We start from the raw sequence: 20,840 nt of genomic DNA, 5'->3' as shown, positions 1-20,840 counted from the left end.
GGTATAAAATATTAAAAAATATTTTATATCAACAGACAGATCTGAAGTTAAACTACAGATTTAAGTGTTGAATTAAAAAAAAAATATGTATGAGTTATTTTTTACACTTTTCTAAGTGGGACCCTTTTGGGTCCGTAGGAATTTTAGTGTGATAATATTTTCTGTTTTTCGCCATAAAAAATCAACATAAAAACAAAAGATTAAACAAATACTTTACGTCGACAGATCCTCACTTTAACAGTTTTCTAATCTTAGTGTGATTTGAAAAATAACAAATGAAAATAATGTTGTTTTCAAGTCTTGCTCGTATTTTGCAATAAAATCAAACATATATTTTAATGTATCGTAAGAGCTTCTGTTGATTATATAGTCAGTTTTGAAAAATATCCAAATACTTCAAGAGCGGTATGGCCACGGTCTGGTGTGTCCACAGATGGACGAGTCCAACCCAGAGGACGTGAATCCTGGACAGGACGAGTCCGTGGTCAACCAACTGGACTTCTACCAAGCCGACCCCTTTGGCCACTGCCAGATAGAACGTGAGTTACACATTTTTTTACGCATGTTTGTACTTTTACCCCTTCAAGCGCAAATAAAATCTCCCAAAATTTAAAAAAAACGGCAAAAATTTGAAAATTTTTTTTCTAATTTTGACTCCAAAAACACAAAAAACTTCATGTTTTTATTGTTATTCAAAACTGTCATTACTCTATAAAGAAGTTAGCATGCCAAAGTTAGCACGTTAGCAGTTAGCATTTTTCGCATGCCACGTTTCATGACTCTGAGGCAGCAAACTTGGCAAAAAGAAGTTAGCATACCAATGTTAGCACGCTAGCAGTTAGCATAAGTAGCATACCATTTTACATGACTGTGGCGGGAAACTTGGCAAAAAGAAGTTAGCATGCCAACGTTTGCACGCTAGCAGTTAGCATATTTGGCATGCCACGTTACATGACTTTAAGAAGGCAAACTTGGTAAAAATAAATTAGCATGCCAATGTTAGCATGCTATCAGTTAGCATTTTTCACATGCCACGTTTCATGACTCTGAGACGGCAAACTTGGAAAAAAGAAGTTAGCATGCCAACCTTAGCACGCGAGCAGTTAGCATATTTAGCATGCAACGTTACATGACTCTAAGGAGGCAAACTCTGTAAAAATAAGTTAGCATGTCAATGTTAGCACACGAGCAGTTAGCATATTTAGCATGCAACGTTACATGACTCTAAGGAGGAAACTGTAAAAATTAGTTAGCATGTCAATGTTAGCACGCAAGCAGTTAGCATATTTAGCATGCCACATTACATGACTCTGAGGTGGCAAACTTGGAAAAAAGAAGTTAGCATCCTAACAGTTAGCATAAGTAGCATACCATTTTACATGACTGTGGCAGGAAACTTGGCACGAAAAATTTGGCATGCCAACAATAGCACGCTAGCAGTTAGCATATGAAGCATGCCACGTTACATGACTCTGAGGCGGCAAACTTGGCAAAAATAAGTTAGCATGACAACGTTTGCACGCTAACAGTTAGCATATTTAGCATGCCACGTTACATGACTTTAACAAGGCAAACTTGGTAAAAAGAAATTAGCATGCCAATGTTAGCACGCTAGCAGTTAGCATATTTAGCATGCAACGTTACATGACTCTAAGGAGGCAGACTCGGTAAAAATAAGTTAGCATGTCAATACTAGCACGCAATCTGTTAGCATATTTAGCATGCCACATTACATGACTCTGAGGTGGCAAACTTGGGAAAAAGAAGTTAGCATGCTCACAGTTAGCATAAGTAGCCTACCATTTTACATGACTGTGGCAGGAAACTTGGCAAGAAAAATTTGGCATGCCAAAAATAGCATGCTAGCAGTTAGCATATATAGCATGCCAGGTTACATGACTCGGAGGCTGTAAACTTGGTAAAAATAAGTTAGCATGCCAACGTTTTCACGCTAGCAGTTAGCATATTTAGCATGCCACGTTACATGACTTTACGAAGGCAAACTTGGTAAAAAGAAATTAGCATGCCAATGTTAGCACACTAGCAGTTAGCATTTTTTGCATGCCAAGTTTCATGACTCTGAGACGGCAAATTTGGCAAAAAGTTAGCATGCCAACGTTAGCACGCTAACAGTTTGCATATGTAGCATGCCACGTTACATGACTATGTGGCGGCAAACTTGGCAAAAAGCATGCTAACAGGAACTTTTCAGTCACTCCTGAATTTTCTGACATTTTATGCTTTGAATTTTTTCCAAAATTTTTTGGTTTAATTCGTTTTTGTCACAGATTTTTGCTGTCCTACTTCTTTTCTGACGTTCTGTTATTTTGTTTGCAGACGACATGTTCAACGAAGACCTGTTCCCAAAAACCGACTTGTCGGGTAAGTCATACAATACATTAGCATGTTTTTTCACCTTAGCATGCTAGCTTTTTTCAGCTAATTTTGTAGGTTTGCACCTCGGTCATATTTTGGTTCTTGATGCATGCTAATGTCAGCATGCTAACTTTTTAAGCAGGTATTTTGCTAGTACGAGCCTCAGAGTTATATATTTTGGTACTTTGCGCTTGTTGCAGTTAGCATTTTAGCAAGCTAACAATCATTTGCATTCCAATATTGGCATGCTGGCTTTTTAAAATAATTTAGTAGGTGTAGACCAATTTTAGTGTTTGGCGCATGTTGCAGTTAGAATTTTAGCATGCTAACAATTGTTATCATTCCAATATTATGCTGGCAGTTTTTTCTAATTAATATAATAATATATATGAATATTTATAGCGAAAACAAAATTTATATACATTTTAAATACAATATTTTGCTACCTGACAATAACATGTTCACGTTAGCATACTAACTTTTTTCCAGCTAATTTTGTAGGTCTTCATCTCAGTCATATTTTGGTTCTTGATGCATGCTAGCTATTTAAACTTGTTTTTTCTGGTACACGCCTCAGAGTAATATGTTTTGATACTTGGCGCATGTTGCAGTTAGCATGTTAGCATGCTGGCTTTTTTAGCTAATTTACACCGTGTACGCCTCAGTGTCATATATTTTGGTGTTTCACTAATGCAGACTCGAAAGTTTATTTTGTTAGCATAGTCGTGTTAGAATGCTAGCTGTTTTAGCTTATTTTGCAAACATGAGCATGCTAGCCTTTTAAACATGGTTTTTCTGGTACATGCCTCAGAGTAATATATTCTGGTACTTGGCGCATGTTGCAGTTAGCATTTTAGCATGCTAACAACTGTTAGCATTTCAATATTAGCATGCTGGCTTTTTTCTTGCTAACAAATGAAGTAATCTTTATGAATATATGCAATGGATACATTATTTGTGTACATTATAAATTCAATATTTCGGTATCTGACAACGCAGTTAGCATTTTAGCATGTTAGCATGCTGGCTTTTTTAGATAATTTAGTCAGTGTCGCCCTCAGTGTCATATATTTTGGTGTTTCACTAATGCAGACTCAAAAGTTTATTTTGTTAGAATAGTCGTGTTAGCATGCTAGCTGTTTTAGCTCATTTTCCAAACATCAGCATCCTAGCCTTTTAAACATGTTTTTTCTAGTACATTCCTCAGAGTAATATATTTTGGTACTTGGCGCATGTTGCAGTTAGCATTTTAGCATGCTAACAACTGTTAGCATTTCAATATTACCATGCTGGCTTTTTTCTTGCTAACAAATGAAGTAATCTTTATGAATATATGCAATGGATATATTATTTGTGTACATTATAAATACAATATTTCGGTATCTGACAACGCAGTTAGCATTTTAGCATGTTAGCATGCTGGCTTTTTTAGATAATTTAGTCAGTGTCGGCCTCAGTGTCATATATTTCGGTGTTTCACCAATGCGGACTCTAAAGTTTATTTTGTTAGCATAGTAGTGTTAGCATGCTAGCTCTTTTAGCATTTTACTTTGGCGTCGGATCAGTGACATTGAATTCATGGAGTTGTTCCCGGTTCCAGATGGATTTACGTCGGATCCTTTCAAAGGGAGCGATCCCTTTGCGGCGGACTTTTTGTTCCCGGAGGCGGACGGTGCCGGTGCCGGTGCCGGATCCGGCGAGGTCTGCGACGAGGCCGACGCCAGTCTGTCCTGCGCCGAGAACAAGGCGTCCACCGGGACGCAGTGCTTCGAGTCGGAGTTCCCCGACGAAGACAGCGACATCGAGGTCAGCTACAGTCAAGAAGACCCAGGCGAGGTCCCGGAGGAGGCGGACTGCGCCCTGGGATTCAAGCCCATCCAGAGTTCTTCGGAGGAGCTGGGCCCCGAGCCGGTCCGGGGCTGGCGCCAGCAGGGTCAGTTCTCCGTGGAGTCCGACCCCAACGGCTACGAACTGGACCTCAACATCTCCCCACCCTCCGATGTGGAGGAGCACAGTCCCGGGTCTCTGGGTGGAGACCCTGCCGAGGAGACCTCGGTCCACCTGAGACAAGGTGTGTTCAGGGACCCTGGTTTTGTTTGGCTCGTTTATATCTCCATGGAGAGGTGCCTTAATATTTACAATAAATCAAGAAAACCCTATAGGGCGGGGCCATGAAATGATATCAATATTATCGTAATAGACACGTAATCGACAACGTTAAAAATAATAGTTTAAATAAAGAAAACCCTATAAGGCAGGGTCATGAAATGATATCAATATATTGTGATAGACACGTAATCGACATCATTAAGAATAATAATTTAAAAAAGGAAAACCCTATAAGGCAGGGCCATGAAATGATATCATATATATCGGGATAGACACGTAATTGACATCATTAAAAATATTTTAATTTAAATAAAGAAAATCTTACAGGGCGGGGCCATGAAATGATATCAATATAGTGATAGACACGTAATCGACATAATTAAAAATAAAATATTTACAATTAAATAAAGAAAATCCTATAGAGTGGGGCCATGAAATGATATCAGTATATCGTGATAGACACGTAATCGACGTCATTAAAAATACTATAGAGTGGGGCCGTGAAATGATATCAGTATATATCGTGATAGACACGTAATCGACATTGATAAAAATATTTACAATTAAAAAAAAAGAAAACCCTATAGGGCAGGGCCATGAAATGATATCAGTATATATCGTGATAGACACGTAATCGACATTGATAAAAATATTTACAATTAAAAAAAAAAAAGAAAACCCTATAGGGCAGGACCATGAAATGATATCAGTATATATCATAATCAACACGTATTCGACATTGTTAAAAATATAGTAATTTAAATAAAGAAAACCCTATAGGGCCGGGTCATGAAAATGATATCAATATATATCGTAATAGACACGTAATCGACATCACTAAAACTAGTAATTTAAATAAAGAAAATCCTATAGGGCAGGGCCATGAAATGATATCAGTATATATCATAATCGACATGTAATCGACCTGATAACAATATTTACATTTAAATAAAGAAAATCCTTTTCAGCAGGGCCATGAAATGATATCAATATTATCGTAATAGACACGTAATCGACATCATTAAAACTAGTAATTTAAATAAAGAAAATCCTATAGGGCAGGGCCATGAAATGATATCAATATATATCGTGGTAGACACGTAATCGACATCATTACAAATATTTGAAATTAAATAAAGAAAACCCTATGGGGCAGGGCCATGAAATGATATCAGTATATATCATAATCGACATGTAATCAACCTGATAAAAATATTTACAATGAAATAAAGGAAATCCTTTTGGGCAGGTCCATATAATGATATCAGTATATATCGTGATAGACATGTAATCGACATCATTAAAAATATTTAAATTCAAATAAAGAAAACCCCATATGGCAGGGCCATGAAAAGATATAAATATTATCGTGATAGACACAAAATCAACATCATTACAAATATTTACAATAAAAAATAAAGAAAACCCTATTGGGCAGGGCCATGAAATGATATCAGTATATATCGTGATAGACACGTTATTGACATCGTTACAAATATTTACAAATAAATAAAGAAAACCCTACAGGGCAGGGCCATGAAATGATATCAGTATATACCGTGATAGACACGTAATCAACATCATTAAAAATATTTTAATTTACATAAAGAAAACCATATAGGGCAGGACAATGAAATGATATCAGTTTATAGCGTGGTAGACATGTAATCTACCTGATAAAAAATATTTAAGATTATTAAAAGTAAACCCTATAGGGCAGGGCCATGAAATGATATCGATGTATATCATGATCGATATCTAATCGACATCGTTAAAAATATTGTAATTAAAATAAAGAAAACCCTAAAGGGCAGGGCCATGAAATGATATCAGTATATATCATAATAGACACAAAATCAACATCATTACAAATATTTACAATAAAAAATAAAGAAAACCCTATTGGGCAGGGCCATCAAATTATATCAGTATATATCATAATCAACACGTAATCGACATCATTAAAATTTTTTTACTGTTAAATAGAAAAAAAACCTATAGGGCAGGGCCATGAAATGATATCAGTGATAAAATGATATCAATATATATCACGATAAACAAGTAATCGATATCAATATACATATATATCACAATAGACATGTAATTGATATCATTAAAAAAAATTATGTGAAAAAAGCACTACAGGTCTGGGTGATAAAGAGATATCATTATATATCGTGATAGACACGTAATCGATATCAATATACATATATCACAATAGGCAATCGATATTAATAAAAAAGTTTACATCTTTTAAAAAGCACTACAAGGTTGCCAATAAAAAATATCAATATATATCACAATAGACACATAATCGATATCAATATATATCTTGTGTATCATAATAGACAATTGATATCAATAAAAAATACGTAATCGATATATACAAATATATTACAATAGACAATCGATACCAATAGAAATATTAAAAAGGGTAAAAAGCACTACAGGGCTGGGTGATAAAACGATATCAATATATATATATATATACTGCGATCGATAGACATGTAGTCGATATCAATATATATATCACAATAGACAATAGCAATAAAAAATAACATTTGAAAAAAAGAACTATAGGGCTGGGTGATAAAACTATATCAATATATATATCGCAATAGACACGTAATCGATATCAATCTATATATGACAATATACAATCGATATCAATGATTTTTTTTTTTTTTTAAAGCACTATAGGGCTGGGCGATAAAATATCAATATATATCGCAATAGACACGTAATCGATATCAATCTATATATGACAATAGACAATCGATATCAATGAATTAAAAAAAAAGCACTATAGGGCTGGGCGATAAAATATCAATATATATCGCGATATACACATAATCGATATCAATCTATATATGACAGTAGACAATCGATATCAATGAATTAAAAAAAAAGCACTATAGGGCTGGCCGATAAAATATCAATATATATCGCAATAGACACGTAATCGATATCAATCTATATATGACAATAGACAATCGATATCAATGAATTTAAAAAAAAGCACTATAGGGCTGGGCGATAAAATATCAATATATATCGCGATATACACATAATCGATATCAATATATACATCACAATAGACATGTAATCGATATCAATAAAAAATAATGTGAAAAAAGCACTATAGTGCAGGGTGATAAAGTGATTAACACATCAATCGATATCAATATATACATGACAATGGACTATTGATATCAATAAAAAAAAAATATTAAAACAGCACTATAGGGCTGGGTGATAAAACGATATCAATATATATCACGATATACACGTTATCGATATCAATTTACATATATATCACAGTAGACATGCAATCGATATCAATAAAAAATGTAATGTGAAAAAAGCACTATAGGGCTGGGTGATAAAGCGATATCAATATATATCGCGATATACACATAATCGATATCAATATATATATCACAATAGACATGTAATTGATATCAATAAAAAATAATGTGAAAAAAACACTATAGGGCTGGGTGATAAAGCGATATCAATATATATCACAATAGACATGTAATCGATATCACAAAAAAATGTGTTTGCCGGAACAAAGGCAGGAAGTGATCAGTGGGCGGGACAGACTCTCAGCCAATCAGGTGACAGTATCAACCATCAAAGTGCACTTCTTTGCATGGAGTGTGGAGAGAAACTCCAAATGAAGAAATTGTGGATCACTCAATCCGGTTCCTAGACTGACCAAGTCTCTATTTTCCAGCAGCGAACCTGGACACCCAGCTGAGGGACCAGGCCACCTTAGACCTGGACAAAAACCAGTCCCCGAATGGCGATCCCGTAGACGCGACGGACTGGACGGACAGCATCAAAGACCCGCCGACGCCTCAAAACTCCAGTGACCTCCACTCCGAACCTGAGTCCGGGTTGGTCTTTGAAATGGACTATGGACTAACAAGTCAGTCTTCCTTTGATCCGTATGGATTCAAACTCAGTCCAGAGCATTCCAGTCACACCCTCGTAGACCCCAATGAAGCGGAGCTAAGCCCGGTAGCCAGTGATCAAGATCTGTCTTTTGATCCAGAGACCTACTCTCCTCAAGAAGACCCTCTGAACTTGTATTCCTACGAGATGGTCCAGGACTCCGACCCCTACGGCTTCAAGCTGAGCCCGGAGGAGGAGAATCAAGAGGTGCCGGAAGACCTGGACCTCAGAAGATTTGAGGACAAGGAAGAAGAACAAGAAACCTTTAACTATAGCAACCAAGAGGTACTGGACTGCGGACCCCTCGAGAACCAAGAAGTTCTTGACCACTGTAGCAACAATAACCAAGAACTGCTTCAGATTAGTAATCGAAGCCAAGAAGGGCGGGTCGCTGTTGAGTTTGCAAGCAAGGAAAATGAAGAGCTCCTGAGTCTCTGTAGTCCTGAAAACCAAGAAGTGGTTGAACACTTTCGGAGTGGCAAAGAACTGGAGCCAATTGGAAACGATAACCTGGGATCGCTGGAATCTTGTAGCCACGGTCAGGTGGAGCTTCTCGACCTCTCTTTCCCGGAGAACCAGGAAGTGTTGGATTTCGATGGCTGTATCAATCAGGAAGTACTAGGAAATCAGGAAGTCTTAGGTAGCCATGAAAACTGGGACACCTTGAACCCAGAGAACTGTGAAAACAGGGAAATGATCCATTTTCATAGCCACGACAACCGGGAGTTGCTGGACTCTGTAAAAGATGAGGTTCTGGCTGAAACCAACAACAATCAGCGTGTCCTGGAACCAGAGCCTGAAGTCAGTCCCGCCAATACCAGCTCAGACAGTGACGTAGCACCAGAAGACCTGCTCGGACTACAACTCAACAGCAACATGTCCACCAACAAGGCTGGGAGTTTGCTGGAAGGCGACCTCGGTTCTGTATTCCGGTCTGGGGGATACATAGGCTGCCCTGATGTAGCCGATGACCTAGAACCTCTGAACCGCAGACAGGTCAGCGCTGTTGCAGAGCCGGTTCGGCCGGTCAGACCTCCTCGGCCTTCACTCCGGGTGGGTTCCAGCACGACGGTTTGGTTTTTGGAAGTCCGGGTGTTGACCATTGCCCTGTTTCTGTGTTTCAGGCCAAGGGCAAGTGTGAGTCTCCAACTCAGGGAATCGACCTAAAGTGATCCATCCGTAGTCAACTGTGGGAATCCTTTCAAAATAATGGCACGGAGGAAGAAGAGGAGTAATATAAAAGAACGAACGGATGTTTATTGCAATAACTGTCGTCGAACTGGGACAGTTTCAGACTGATTCTGACCCCGGACACTACATACTTTGCTTTCTCATGTCCTAAACAGGACTCATCGGTCGGAATCGGCTTTTATTTTGACAGTCCAACCGGTTTCTTCCGCAAATATTCTAGAAGACTATCTCCAGATGTCAGTTGTGTCTTAACACTTAGTGGTTAGGGACTTGGTGGTTTTAGTATCAACCATTTTAGAACACAGGGATTAGAGGTGACCTCGCATCCAAGTAGACCTGATTACTTCATGCTCATAGATTTAGACTGGTCACATCTAGTGTTAGACTTAGATTGGTCAGATCTAGTCTTGGATTTAGATTGGTCACATCTGATCTTAGACTTAGATTGGTCACATCTAGTCTTGAAGTTACAGTAGATTGGTCAGCTCTAATCTTAGACTTAGATTGGTCACATCTAGTCTTTGACTTATATTGGTCACGTCTAGTCTTAGACTTAGATTGGTCACATATAGTCTTGGGCTTAGATTGGTCACATCTAGTCCCAGACTTTGACTGGTCATATCTAGTTTTAGACTTGGATTGGTCACATCTAGTCTTGGACTAAGAATGGTAACATCTAGTCTTGGACCTAGATTGGTTACATCTAGTCTTAGACTTAGATTGGTCAGATCTAGTCTTGGATTTAGATTGGTCACATCTGATCTTAGACTTAGATTGGTCACATCTAGTCTTGAAGTTACAGTAGATTGGTCAGCTCTAATCTTAGACTTAGATTGGTCACATCTAGTGTTAGACTTAGATTGGTCAGATCTAGTCTTGGATTTAGATTGGTCACATCTGATCTTAGACTTAGATTGGTCACATCTAGTCTTGAAGTTACAGTAGATTGGTCAGCTCTAATCTTAGACTTAGATTGGTCACATCTAGTCTTTGACTTATATTGGTCACGTCTAGTCTTAGACTTAGATTGGTCACGTATAGTCTTGGACTTAGATTGGTCACATCTAGTCTTTGACTTAGATTGGTCACATCTAGTCTTTGACTTATATTGGTCACGTCTAGTCTTAGACTTAGATTGGTCACGTATAGTCTTGGGCTTAGATTGGTCACATCTAGTCCCAGACTTTGACTGGTCATATCTAGTTTTAGACTTGGATTGGTCACATCTAGTCTTGGACTAAGAATGGTAACATCTAGTCTTGGACCTAGATTGGTTACATCTAGTCTTAGACTTAAATTGGTCAGATCTAGTCTTAGATTTAGATTGGTCACATCTGATCTTAGACTTTGATTGGTCACATCTAGTGTTAGACTTAGTAGAATGGTCAGATATAGTCTTAGATTGGTCACATCTGATCTTAGACTTAGATTGGTAAGATCTAGTCTTGAAGTTACAGTAGATTGGTCAGCTCTAATCTTAGACTTAGATTGGTCACATCTAGTCTTAGTCTTAGATTGGTCACATCTAGTCTTTGACTTAGATTGGTCTCGTCTAGTCTTGGACTTAGATTGGTCACGTCTAGTCTTAGACTTAGATTGGTCACATCTAGTCCCAGACTTCGACTGGTCACATCCAGTCTTAGACTTAGATTGGTCACATCCAGTCTTAGACTTAGATTGGTCACATCCAGTCTTAGACTTAAATTGGTCACATCCAGTCTTAGACTTAGATTCGTCACATCCAGTCTTGGACTTAGATTGGTCACATCTAGTCTTAGAATTAGATTTCTCAGATCTATTCTTCGATTTAGATTGGTAAAATCTAATCATATACTTATATTGGATAGATCTAGTCTTAGACTTAGATTGGTACTACCTAGTTTTAGTACTATCTATGACAAGATTTGGCTAGGTCGGACAAATCTAAGCCTAAAATTAGCTGTGACCAATCAAGTCCAAGACTAGATTTGACCAATCTAACACTAGATCTGACCAATCTAAGTCTAAGACTATATCTGGCTAATCTGAGTCAAAGACTAGATCTGACCAGTCTAAGCCTAAAATTATCTTTGACCAATCTAAATCCAAGACTACATTTGGCCAATCTAAGACTAGATCTGACCAATCTAGGTCTTCAACTAGTTTTGACCAATCTAAGGCGATATCAATCAATCAATCAATCAATGTTTACTTATATAGCCCTAAATCACTAGTGTCTCAAAGGGCTGCACAAACCACAACACAAACCACTACGACGTCCTCGGTAGGCCCACATAAGGGCAAGGAAAAACGCACACCCAGTGGGACGTCGGTGACAATGATGACTATGAGAACCTTGGAGAGGAGGAAAGCAATGGATGTCGAGCGGGTCTAACATGATACTGTGATATTTCAATCCATAATGGATCCAACACAGTCGCAAGAGTCCAGTCCAAAGCGGATCCAACAAAGCAGCGAGAGTCCCGTTCACAGCGGAGCCAGCAGGAAACCATCCCAAGCGGAGGCGGATCAGCAGCGCAGAGATGTCCCCAGCCGATACACGGGCAAGCAGTACATGGTCACCGGTTCGGACCGGACCCCCTCCACAAGGGAGAGTGGGACATAGGAGAAAAAGAAAAGAAACGGCAGATCAACTGAACTAAAAAGGGGGTCTATTTAAAGGGAGTCTATTTAAAGGTATCTGACCAATCCAAGTCTATGACTCGATCTGATCGATCTAAGACTAGAGCTGACCAATATACATCTGACCAGTCGAAGTCTTCAACTAGATCCGAGCAACTTAAGACGAGATCTGACCAATCTAAGTCTATGACTAGGTCTGACCAATTTAAGCCTAAAATTAGCTGTGACCAATCTAAGTCCAAGACTAGATCCGACCCATCTAAGAGGAAATCTGCCCAATCTAAATCTAAGATTAGATCTGACCAATCTAAGTCTAAAACTAAATATGACCAATCTAGGTCTTCAACTAGTTTTGACCATTCTAAGAAGATATCTGACCAATCCAAGTCTATGACTCGATCCGACCGATCTAAGACCAGAGCTGACCCGCATCATTTGATTTGTCAGTCTGTGACCCCTCAGTGGGAAAGGTTTGTGCGCCCCTGCGGTAGGTGGTTTACGTTCAAAGACTCTTTCTCCTTCGGACTTATCAGGTCGGTAGTGTGTTTTTCACTCACGCTGCAAGTGAGGGATGAGGAAAAACCGAACCCAGATCCATTGTAGGACATGTAAGAACTACAGTGTGTTGACAAGCCTAACCAAGAAGTACTCTTCAGTCTACTCAGCTTGTCAATGACTTAGAAATACTTTCAAAAATACTGCTCAACTTCAACTCTTTTTGTCTCAAGGTTTTGGTGGTTCCGCAGAAGACTGGGGTAAACTTTTGGCAGTTGCCATACCCTGTGAAAAAAAATGTGTGTAGATTTTGTGGAGGAGTTCAGGTACCTCGGAGTCTTGAGGGAAGAGTGGATCGCGAGATCGACAGGCGGATCCAGTGATTCGGCTGCGAATCACTGGAGTGTGAGGCGACATGGATGAGAATCAGCACCTCCAAGTCCGAGTCCATGGTTCTCGCCCAGAAAAGGGTGGAGTGACATCTCCGGGTTGGCGAGGAGACCCTGCCCCAAGTGGAGGAATTCAAGTACCTCAGAGTCTTGTTCACGAGTGAGGGAAGAGTGGCTGGTGAGACCGACAGGCGGATCGGTGCGGCGTCTTCAGTAATGCGGACGTCGTACCGATCTGTTGTGGGACTGGTAGGAGGCCACGGGGAATACCCAGGACACGTTGGGAAGACTATGTCTCCCGGCTGACCTGGAAACGCCTCGGGATCCCCCGTGAGGAGCTGGACGAAGTGGCTGGGGAGAGGGAAGTGTGGGTGGTGAGACCGACAGGCGGATCGGTGCGGCGTCTTCAGTAATGCGGACAGGAGCTGAGCCGGAAGGCAAAGATCTCAATTTACCGGTCGATCTATGTTCCAATCCTCACTTATGGTCACAAGCTTTCGGTTATGACCGAAAGGACAAGATCCCGGGTACAAATGAGTTTCCTCCGCCGGGGGGCGGGTCTCTCCCTTAGAGATAGGGTGAGAAGCTCTGTCATCCGGGAGGAACTCAGAGTAAAGCCGCTGCTCCTCCACATGGAGAGGAACCAGATGAGGTGGTTCGGGCATCTGGTCAGGAACGCCTCCGACCGGTAGGAGGCCACGGGGAAGACCCAGGACACGTTGGGAAGACTATCTCTCCCGGCTGGCCTGGAAACACCTCGTTGTCCCCCGGGAGGAGCTGGATGAAGTAGCTGGGAAGACGAAACTTTGGACTTCCCTGCTTAGGCTGAAGATGAATGGATTTTATGGCAAAAAACTGGCAGCTCAATTGCGAGAATTTGATCATAAAAATGGTGCTTTTTCCTCTAGTGACTGAAAGACCCAATATTGACTTTTAAGCTACGTTAAACCAGAGTGGGTGGCACTGGGAGAAAGGTGGTTAAAGCGTCCTGCCCGAGGACACAGGGGCAGGGAGTAGGATGGCGGAAACTGGATTCAAACCAGGAACCCTCAAATCCCTGGGGGAAAAAACTGTACATTTCTAGCCACTCAGCTACCGGTTTTTTCTACAGACTCTGTTTATAACAGTGTACTCAACTCCACGCTTCTATTAACCAGGTTCCGCGGTCTTTGCACCGTCCGTTACATCCGCGCGTAGTGTAGCAACCTAAACCAAACAATCCAAAAAATATACCGTTCATATAAAATATTAGCGGTTATGAAGCGATTTAATGTCGGTACTCTCTGATGTAGCTGCTCACCACCACGACATACTCAGTACGCAGACTCGCCAACAATCATTTAGCGACAACTTCATCCCAGTTACTCACCGTCACGACTGCATGATAACCACCCTTCGTAAACACGCATGAGATGCTAACTTTAACACCACTGCTGAGTAGTCGTCAAGTACCTCCTTCAGTTCTAACCTACATAACGCACTTCAGCCGACAGAGTTAAGAAGTGCTCAACCGATACGTAAAAAATGTTTGAGTCCGAGGGTCACAATTCCGAATGAATTAGTAGTTTTTATTCGTCGATTGATAGTAAAACTATCTCCATTATTACTAGTTACTAGAGTCTTGTAAGTTGTCATACCCAGATTGGCCTTGTCTCGTTTGGTATCCTTTAGCGAGGAAAAACTACATCCGGCGTTTACTGGGGCGGTAGGTCGCTGAGTCTGAAGCGTTTTGGATGAGACTCCGCTCCCCCAAAGCTGAGGTCGCGGTTCTCAGTTGGGAAAGAGTGGATTAGGTGTGAGGACTTCAAGTATCGCAGGTTCTTGGGTGAGGCCATGTCTGAGCTTGGATTACTTGGCTCCAAAGGATCTGGGGGCTATTCTCTTAGATGAGGAAAAGGTTGATGGCTTTACACTCTACCAAGTAGAACCTCAGTCGGCCCAGAATCCGCCCAAAGGTTCCGTCATCACCCGTCAAAGGTATCATGCTCCGCGTAATGGGGCTGGACCCTTAGGATTCCAGGTTCCTCCAAAAATGACTCATGTCTAAATGTATCAAAAGGTCCGACTTGAGCCCAAATAGGACTGGACGATGCAATTCTTTTGGTCAGTTTCTGACTTTTTGGGACTCCTTAATGCACGAATGAGACCTTCCTGTGGCCCCTCCAGGTTTTAAATGGGTGCAATTTAGACATTTTTCAGCAGGAAACCGATGGTTTGTACAGTCAAGGTAGAGAACGAGACTTCTGTCTCAGGTGGACGAGTTGAAGTATCTCGGGGTCTTGTTCACGAGTGAGGGAAAGATGGAGAAGGAAATCAGCGGGAGAATCGGAGCAGCTGGGGCAGTATTGCGGTCTCTCTGCCGCACGGTCTACCGAGCTATCTACATTTCTACCCTCACCTATGGTCACGAAATGTGGGTCATGGCCGAAAGAGTAAGACCGCGGATACAAGCGGCCGAAATGAGTTTCCTCAGAAGAGTGGCTGGCATCTCCCATAGAGATTGGGTGAGAAGTTCAGTCGCCCGAGAGAGACTCGGAGTAGAGCCGCTGCTCCTTCACTTGGAAAGGAGCCAGCTTAGGTGGTTCGAGCATCTCGTGCGGATGCCTCACGAGCGTCTCGCTAGGAAGGTCCTTGTTGCACGTCCCACTGGGAAGAGACCCCGCGGCAGGCCAAGGACCAGATGGGGGGGGGATAACATCTCTTATATGGCCTGGGAACCCTTCGGGATCCCCCAGGAGGAAGTTGTTAATGTTGCTCTGGAGAGGGAAGTCTTAAGGGCTCAGCTGGAGATGTTGTCCCCGTGACCCGATTCTGGATAAGCGGTTGAAGATGGACGGATGGAATTTAGACCTCGTAGAAAACCACATTCAGATTGGTCGCTTTACCTGACCATTGTAGTCAAGCGCGAGCTGAGCCAGGAAGGAAAGCTCCCAATTTACCAGTTGATAAACGATCCTACCCTCGCCTGGCCTTCAGGTAGTGACCGAAAGGACAAAATTTCGGACATGAACGACAGTTTCAGCCACAGGATGACTGGACTAAGACCAAAGGTGGTGACCTCGATCATCCGGGAGTGTCTCTGAGTAGAGTCAATGATTCTGCACGTCAAGAGGAGTCTGCTGATACCTCCCGGATGCCTCCTTGGTAAGATGTTCCAACTTTCCCAAATGCAGGTCCTGGTGTAGTGAGGGGAAGACAAGTTTCTCTGCATTTGGAACTTGGACTTCGAGGAGCACTTTTTCACCAAAAGTGGCTCCAAAGGGATTACGGCCTATCTACTAAAGTCCATTGACTCAGGAAAAGACTGAAAGACATGAAAGTATCCCAAAACCAACTTACCACTAAAAGTCCTGGGGCTCCAAAAGGTCCGAAATGTCCCAAAGAGTCCAGGACCTTTTGAATGCATTTCAGACATTTTGGGCAAACCCCGCAACTTGGGTTTTTTGGAACCTTTTATTATTTTAAATTGGACCTTGTAAATCTCTACAAAACCAAGTTAGGATGAGGGGAAGTTTAGGGCACTTATATAATACTTCTTGCAAATTGGGGCTGGGACTTTTAGGGCCACTTTTCCACCGCAAGTGGCTCCAAAGAGATCTATTTGTACGCAAGCTAGGCCATGGACTCAGGAAACGACCAACATACCCAAAGGTCCAAAATTACGTCAAAAAAGGACCGTCTTCCCCGAAATCTACCTAAAGAGTTTGAGGGCAGAACCGCTGGTCATTTTTGGGTGCATTTTAGACCTTTTGGTTTATCATTGGCACTAATTGGGTTCCTTCGGAGCCTTGCCGGACCCCATCATAGGTATTTAGAAATCTACTAGGGGTAAAACGACAGAGCACCTCCAACCCCTCCTGTGAGGAGTGGTTGGGTCTCGCAGCCGGAGGCGGTGGTAAGGGCTTCCCGACTTGAGACTGCTGTCTCCAGACCCGGGTAAGTTCTGAGGTGACCCGTCAATCATGTGGTGTGTTCAACTCAGAGAACTGAGACTTTTGTCACTTGACGGCATGTTTTGAAGGGACTTCGGAACGAGGGATCCTCGGACCCTGTTCATGCTAACCACTCAGTTCATGTAACGAATCACTTCAAATGCAACCCGGCCCGTCGAAGACAGACGTGGTTTAGCAGGGATCTTGTCCAGAAGCATGCGGTCCGGACGAAGTTTATCGTGGAACTGTTCACTGTGTTTTCTATCATTCACTTGTACGCACCGGAAGCCAAGGTTGAGAACTGTTAACAGAAACCACTTCTGTTCGTGTACAGTACGCATCCTTGGTTTTTTGTGGTCATGTGTCACATCCTAAACGTGGTGGTCTGTGTGGGAAACTTCCAGAAATATAATCCATTATCCAAAACCTTTTCCTCCGATTGTTTCTTAAAGTCCTGCTCAACTTCAGTTGTTCAACGAGAAACCGCTTGCCAAAAAAAGTTGATCCTTCGACGGTTGAGTGTCTGTCCGAAGTCGAAGTCACTAAGGACTTAGTAGTCACTCAATCAATCAATCTAGTTTTAAATCACAGGTGTCTCAAAGGACTGCACAAGCCACAACAAAATCCTCGGCTCAGATTCCACATCATGACAAGAAAAACTCAACCCAATGGGGACAACTGGAAACCTTGGAGATGTGGGGACCACCCCCCTTGGGCGACCGGTTCAAAGGACGTCGAGTGGATCTAGCATAATATTGTGAGAGTCCAGTCCATAATGGATCTAATATAATAGTGAGAGTCCAGTTCATAGTGGATCTAACATAATAGTGTGAGAGTCCAGTCCATAGTGGATCTAATATAATAGTGAGAGTCCAGTTCATAGTGGATCTAACATAATAGTGTGAGAGTCCAGTCAATAGTGGATCTAACATAATAGTGTGAGAGTCCAGTCCATAGTGGATCTAACATAATAGTGAGAGTCCAGTTCATAGTGGATCTAACATAATTGTGTGAGAGTCCAGTCCATAGTCGATCTAACATAATAGTGTGAGAGTCCAGTCCATAGTGGATCTAACATAATAGTGTGAGAGTCCAGTCCATAGTGGATCTAACATAATAGTGAGAGTCCAGTTCATAGTGGATCTAACATAATTGTGTGAGAGTCCAGTCCATAGTCGATCTAACATAATAGTGTGAGAGTCCAGTCCATAGTGGATCTAACATAATAGTGTGAGAGTCCAGTCCATAGTCGATCTAACATAATAGTGTGAGAGTCCAGTCCATAGTGGATCTAACATAATAGTGTGAGAGTCCAGTCCATAGTGGATCTAACATAATAGTGAGAGTCCAGTCCATAGTGGATCTAACATAATAGTGTGAGAGTCCAGTCCATAGTGGATCTAACATAATTGTGTGAGAATCCAGTCCATAGTGGATCTAACATAATTGTGTGAGAGTCCAGTCCATAGCGGATCTAACATAATAGTGAGAGTCCCGTTCATAGTGGATCTAACATAATTGTGTGAGAGTCCAGTCCATAGTGGATCTAACATAATAGTGAGAGTCCAGTTCATAGTGGAGCTAACATAATTGTGTGAGAGTCCAGTCCATAGTCGATCTAACATAATAGTGTGAGAGTCCAGTCCATAGTGGATCTAACATAATAGTGTGAGAGTCCAGTCCATAGTGGATCTAACATAATAGTGAGAGTCCAGTCCATAGTGGATCTAACATAATTGTGTGAGAGTCCAGTCCATAGTCGATCTAACATAATAGTGTGAGAGTCCAGTCCATAGTGGATCTAACATAATAGTGTGAGAGTCCAGTCCATAGTGGATCTAACATAATTGTGTGAGAGTCCAGTCCATAGTCGATCTAACATAATAGTGTGAGAGTCCAGTCCATAGTGGATCTAACATAATAGTGTGAGAGTCCAGTCCATAGTGGATCTAACATAATAGTGAGAGTCCAGTCCATAGTGGATCTAACATAATAGTGTGAGAGTCCAGTCCATAGTGGATCTAACATAATTGTGTGAGAATCCAGTCCATAGTGGATCTAACATAATAGTGTGAGAGTCCAGTCCATAGTGGATCTAACATAATAGTGTGAGAGTCCAGTCCATAGTGGATCTAACATAATAGTGTGAGAGTCCAGTCCATAGTGGATCTAACATAATAGTGTGAGAGTCCAGTCCATAGTGGATCTAACATAATAGTGAGAGTCCAGTCAATAGTGGATCTAACATAATAGTGAAAGTCCAGTCCATAGTGGATCCAACATAATAGTGTGAGAGTCCAGTCCATAGTGGATCTAACATAATTGTGTGAGAATCCAGTCCATAGTGGATCTAACATAATAGTGTGAGAGTCCAGTCCATAGTGGATCTAACATAATAGTGTGAGAGTCCAGTCCATAGTGGATCTAACATAATAGTGAAAGTCCAGTCCATAGTGGATCTAACATAATAGTGAAAGTCCAGTCCATAGTGGATCTAACATAATAGTGTGAGAGTCCAGTCGATATTGGATCTAACATAATAGTGAGAGTCCAGTCCATAGTGGATCTAACATAATAGTGAGAGTCCAGGCCATAGTGGATCTAACATAATAGTGTGAGAGTCCAGTCCATAGTGGATCTAACATAAGAGTGTGAGAGTCCAGTCCATAGTGGATCTAACATAATAGTGTGAGAGTCCAGTCCATAGTGGATCTAACATAATAGTGTGAGAGTCCAGTCCATAGTGGATCTAACATAATAGTGTGAGAGTCCAGTCCATAGTGGATCTAACATAATAGTGTGAGAGTCCAGTCCATAGTGGATCTAACATAATAGTGTGAGAGTCCAGTCCATAGTGGATCTAACATAATAGTGTGAGAGTCCAGTCGATATTGGATCTAACATAATAGTGAGAGTCCAGTCCATAGTGGATCTAACATAATAGTGTGAGAGTCCAGTCCATAGTGGATCTAACATAATAGTGTGAAAATCCAGTCCATAGTGGATCTAACATAATAGTGTGAGAGTCCAGTCCATAGTGGATCTAACATAATAGTGAAAGTCCAGTCCATAGTGGATATAACATAATAGTGTGAGAGTCCAGTCCATAGTGGATCTAACATAATAGTGTGAGAGTCCAGTCCATAGTGGATCTAACATAATATTGTGAGAGTCCAGTCCACAGTGGATCTAACATAATAGTGTGAGTGTCCAGTCCATAGTGGATCTAACATAATAGTGAAAGTCCAGTCCGTAGTGGATCTAACATAATAGTGAGAGTCCAGTCCATAGTGGATCTAACATAATAGTTGAGAGTCCAGTCCATAGTGGATCTAACATAATAGTTGAGGGTCCAGTCCATAGTGGATCTAACATAATAGTGAGAGTCCAGTCCATAGTGGATCTAACATAATAGTTGAGAGTCCAGTCCATAGTGGATCTAACATAATAGTGAGAGTCCAGTCCATAGTGGATCTAACATAATAGTGAGAGTCCAGTCCATAGTGGATCTAACATAAGAGTGTGAGAGTCCAGTCCATAGTGGATCTAACATAATAGTGTGAGAGTCCAGTCCATAGTGGATCTAACATAAGAGTGTGAGAGTCCAGTCCATAGTGGATCTAACATAATAGTGAGAGTCCAGTCCATAGTGGATCTAACATAAGAGTGTGAGAGTCCAGTCCATAGTGGATCTAACATAAGAGTGTGAGAGTCCAGTCCATAGTGGATCTAACATAATAGTGTGAGAGTCCAGTCCATAGTGGAT

At 41.2% G+C, this 20,840-nt stretch overlaps 1 protein-coding gene across 3 annotated transcripts in view; it reads left to right on the top strand.

Annotated features, from left to right (window-relative positions):
• Positions 1–10,430, top strand: part of LOC133544963 (uncharacterized) — a 29,227-nt gene extending 18,797 nt beyond the window's left edge. Inside the window, exons 6-10 of one of the 3 annotated variants that reach the window (XM_061890220.1) lie at positions 434–539; positions 2,338–2,382; positions 3,977–4,447; positions 8,228–9,498; positions 9,570–10,430. In XM_061890220.1, the coding sequence (XP_061746204.1) occupies positions 434–539; positions 2,338–2,382; positions 3,977–4,447; positions 8,228–9,498; positions 9,570–9,617 (1,941 nt within the window). In that variant the 3' untranslated portion in view covers positions 9,618–10,430. Of the gene's footprint in view, positions 1–433; positions 540–2,337; positions 2,383–3,976; positions 4,448–8,224; positions 9,499–9,569 lie in introns of all 3 variants that reach the window. The other 2 variants (XM_061890219.1, XM_061890221.1) reach the window with 2 other exon arrangements.
• Positions 10,431–20,840: the final 10,410 nt, after the last annotated feature.

Source organism: Nerophis ophidion, linkage group LG28 (assembly GCF_033978795.1).
Source record: "Nerophis ophidion isolate RoL-2023_Sa linkage group LG28, RoL_Noph_v1.0, whole genome shotgun sequence".
Lineage (NCBI taxonomy): Eukaryota > Metazoa > Chordata > Actinopteri > Syngnathiformes > Syngnathidae > Nerophis > Nerophis ophidion.
This window is presented reverse-complemented; position numbering and strand designations above follow the sequence as displayed.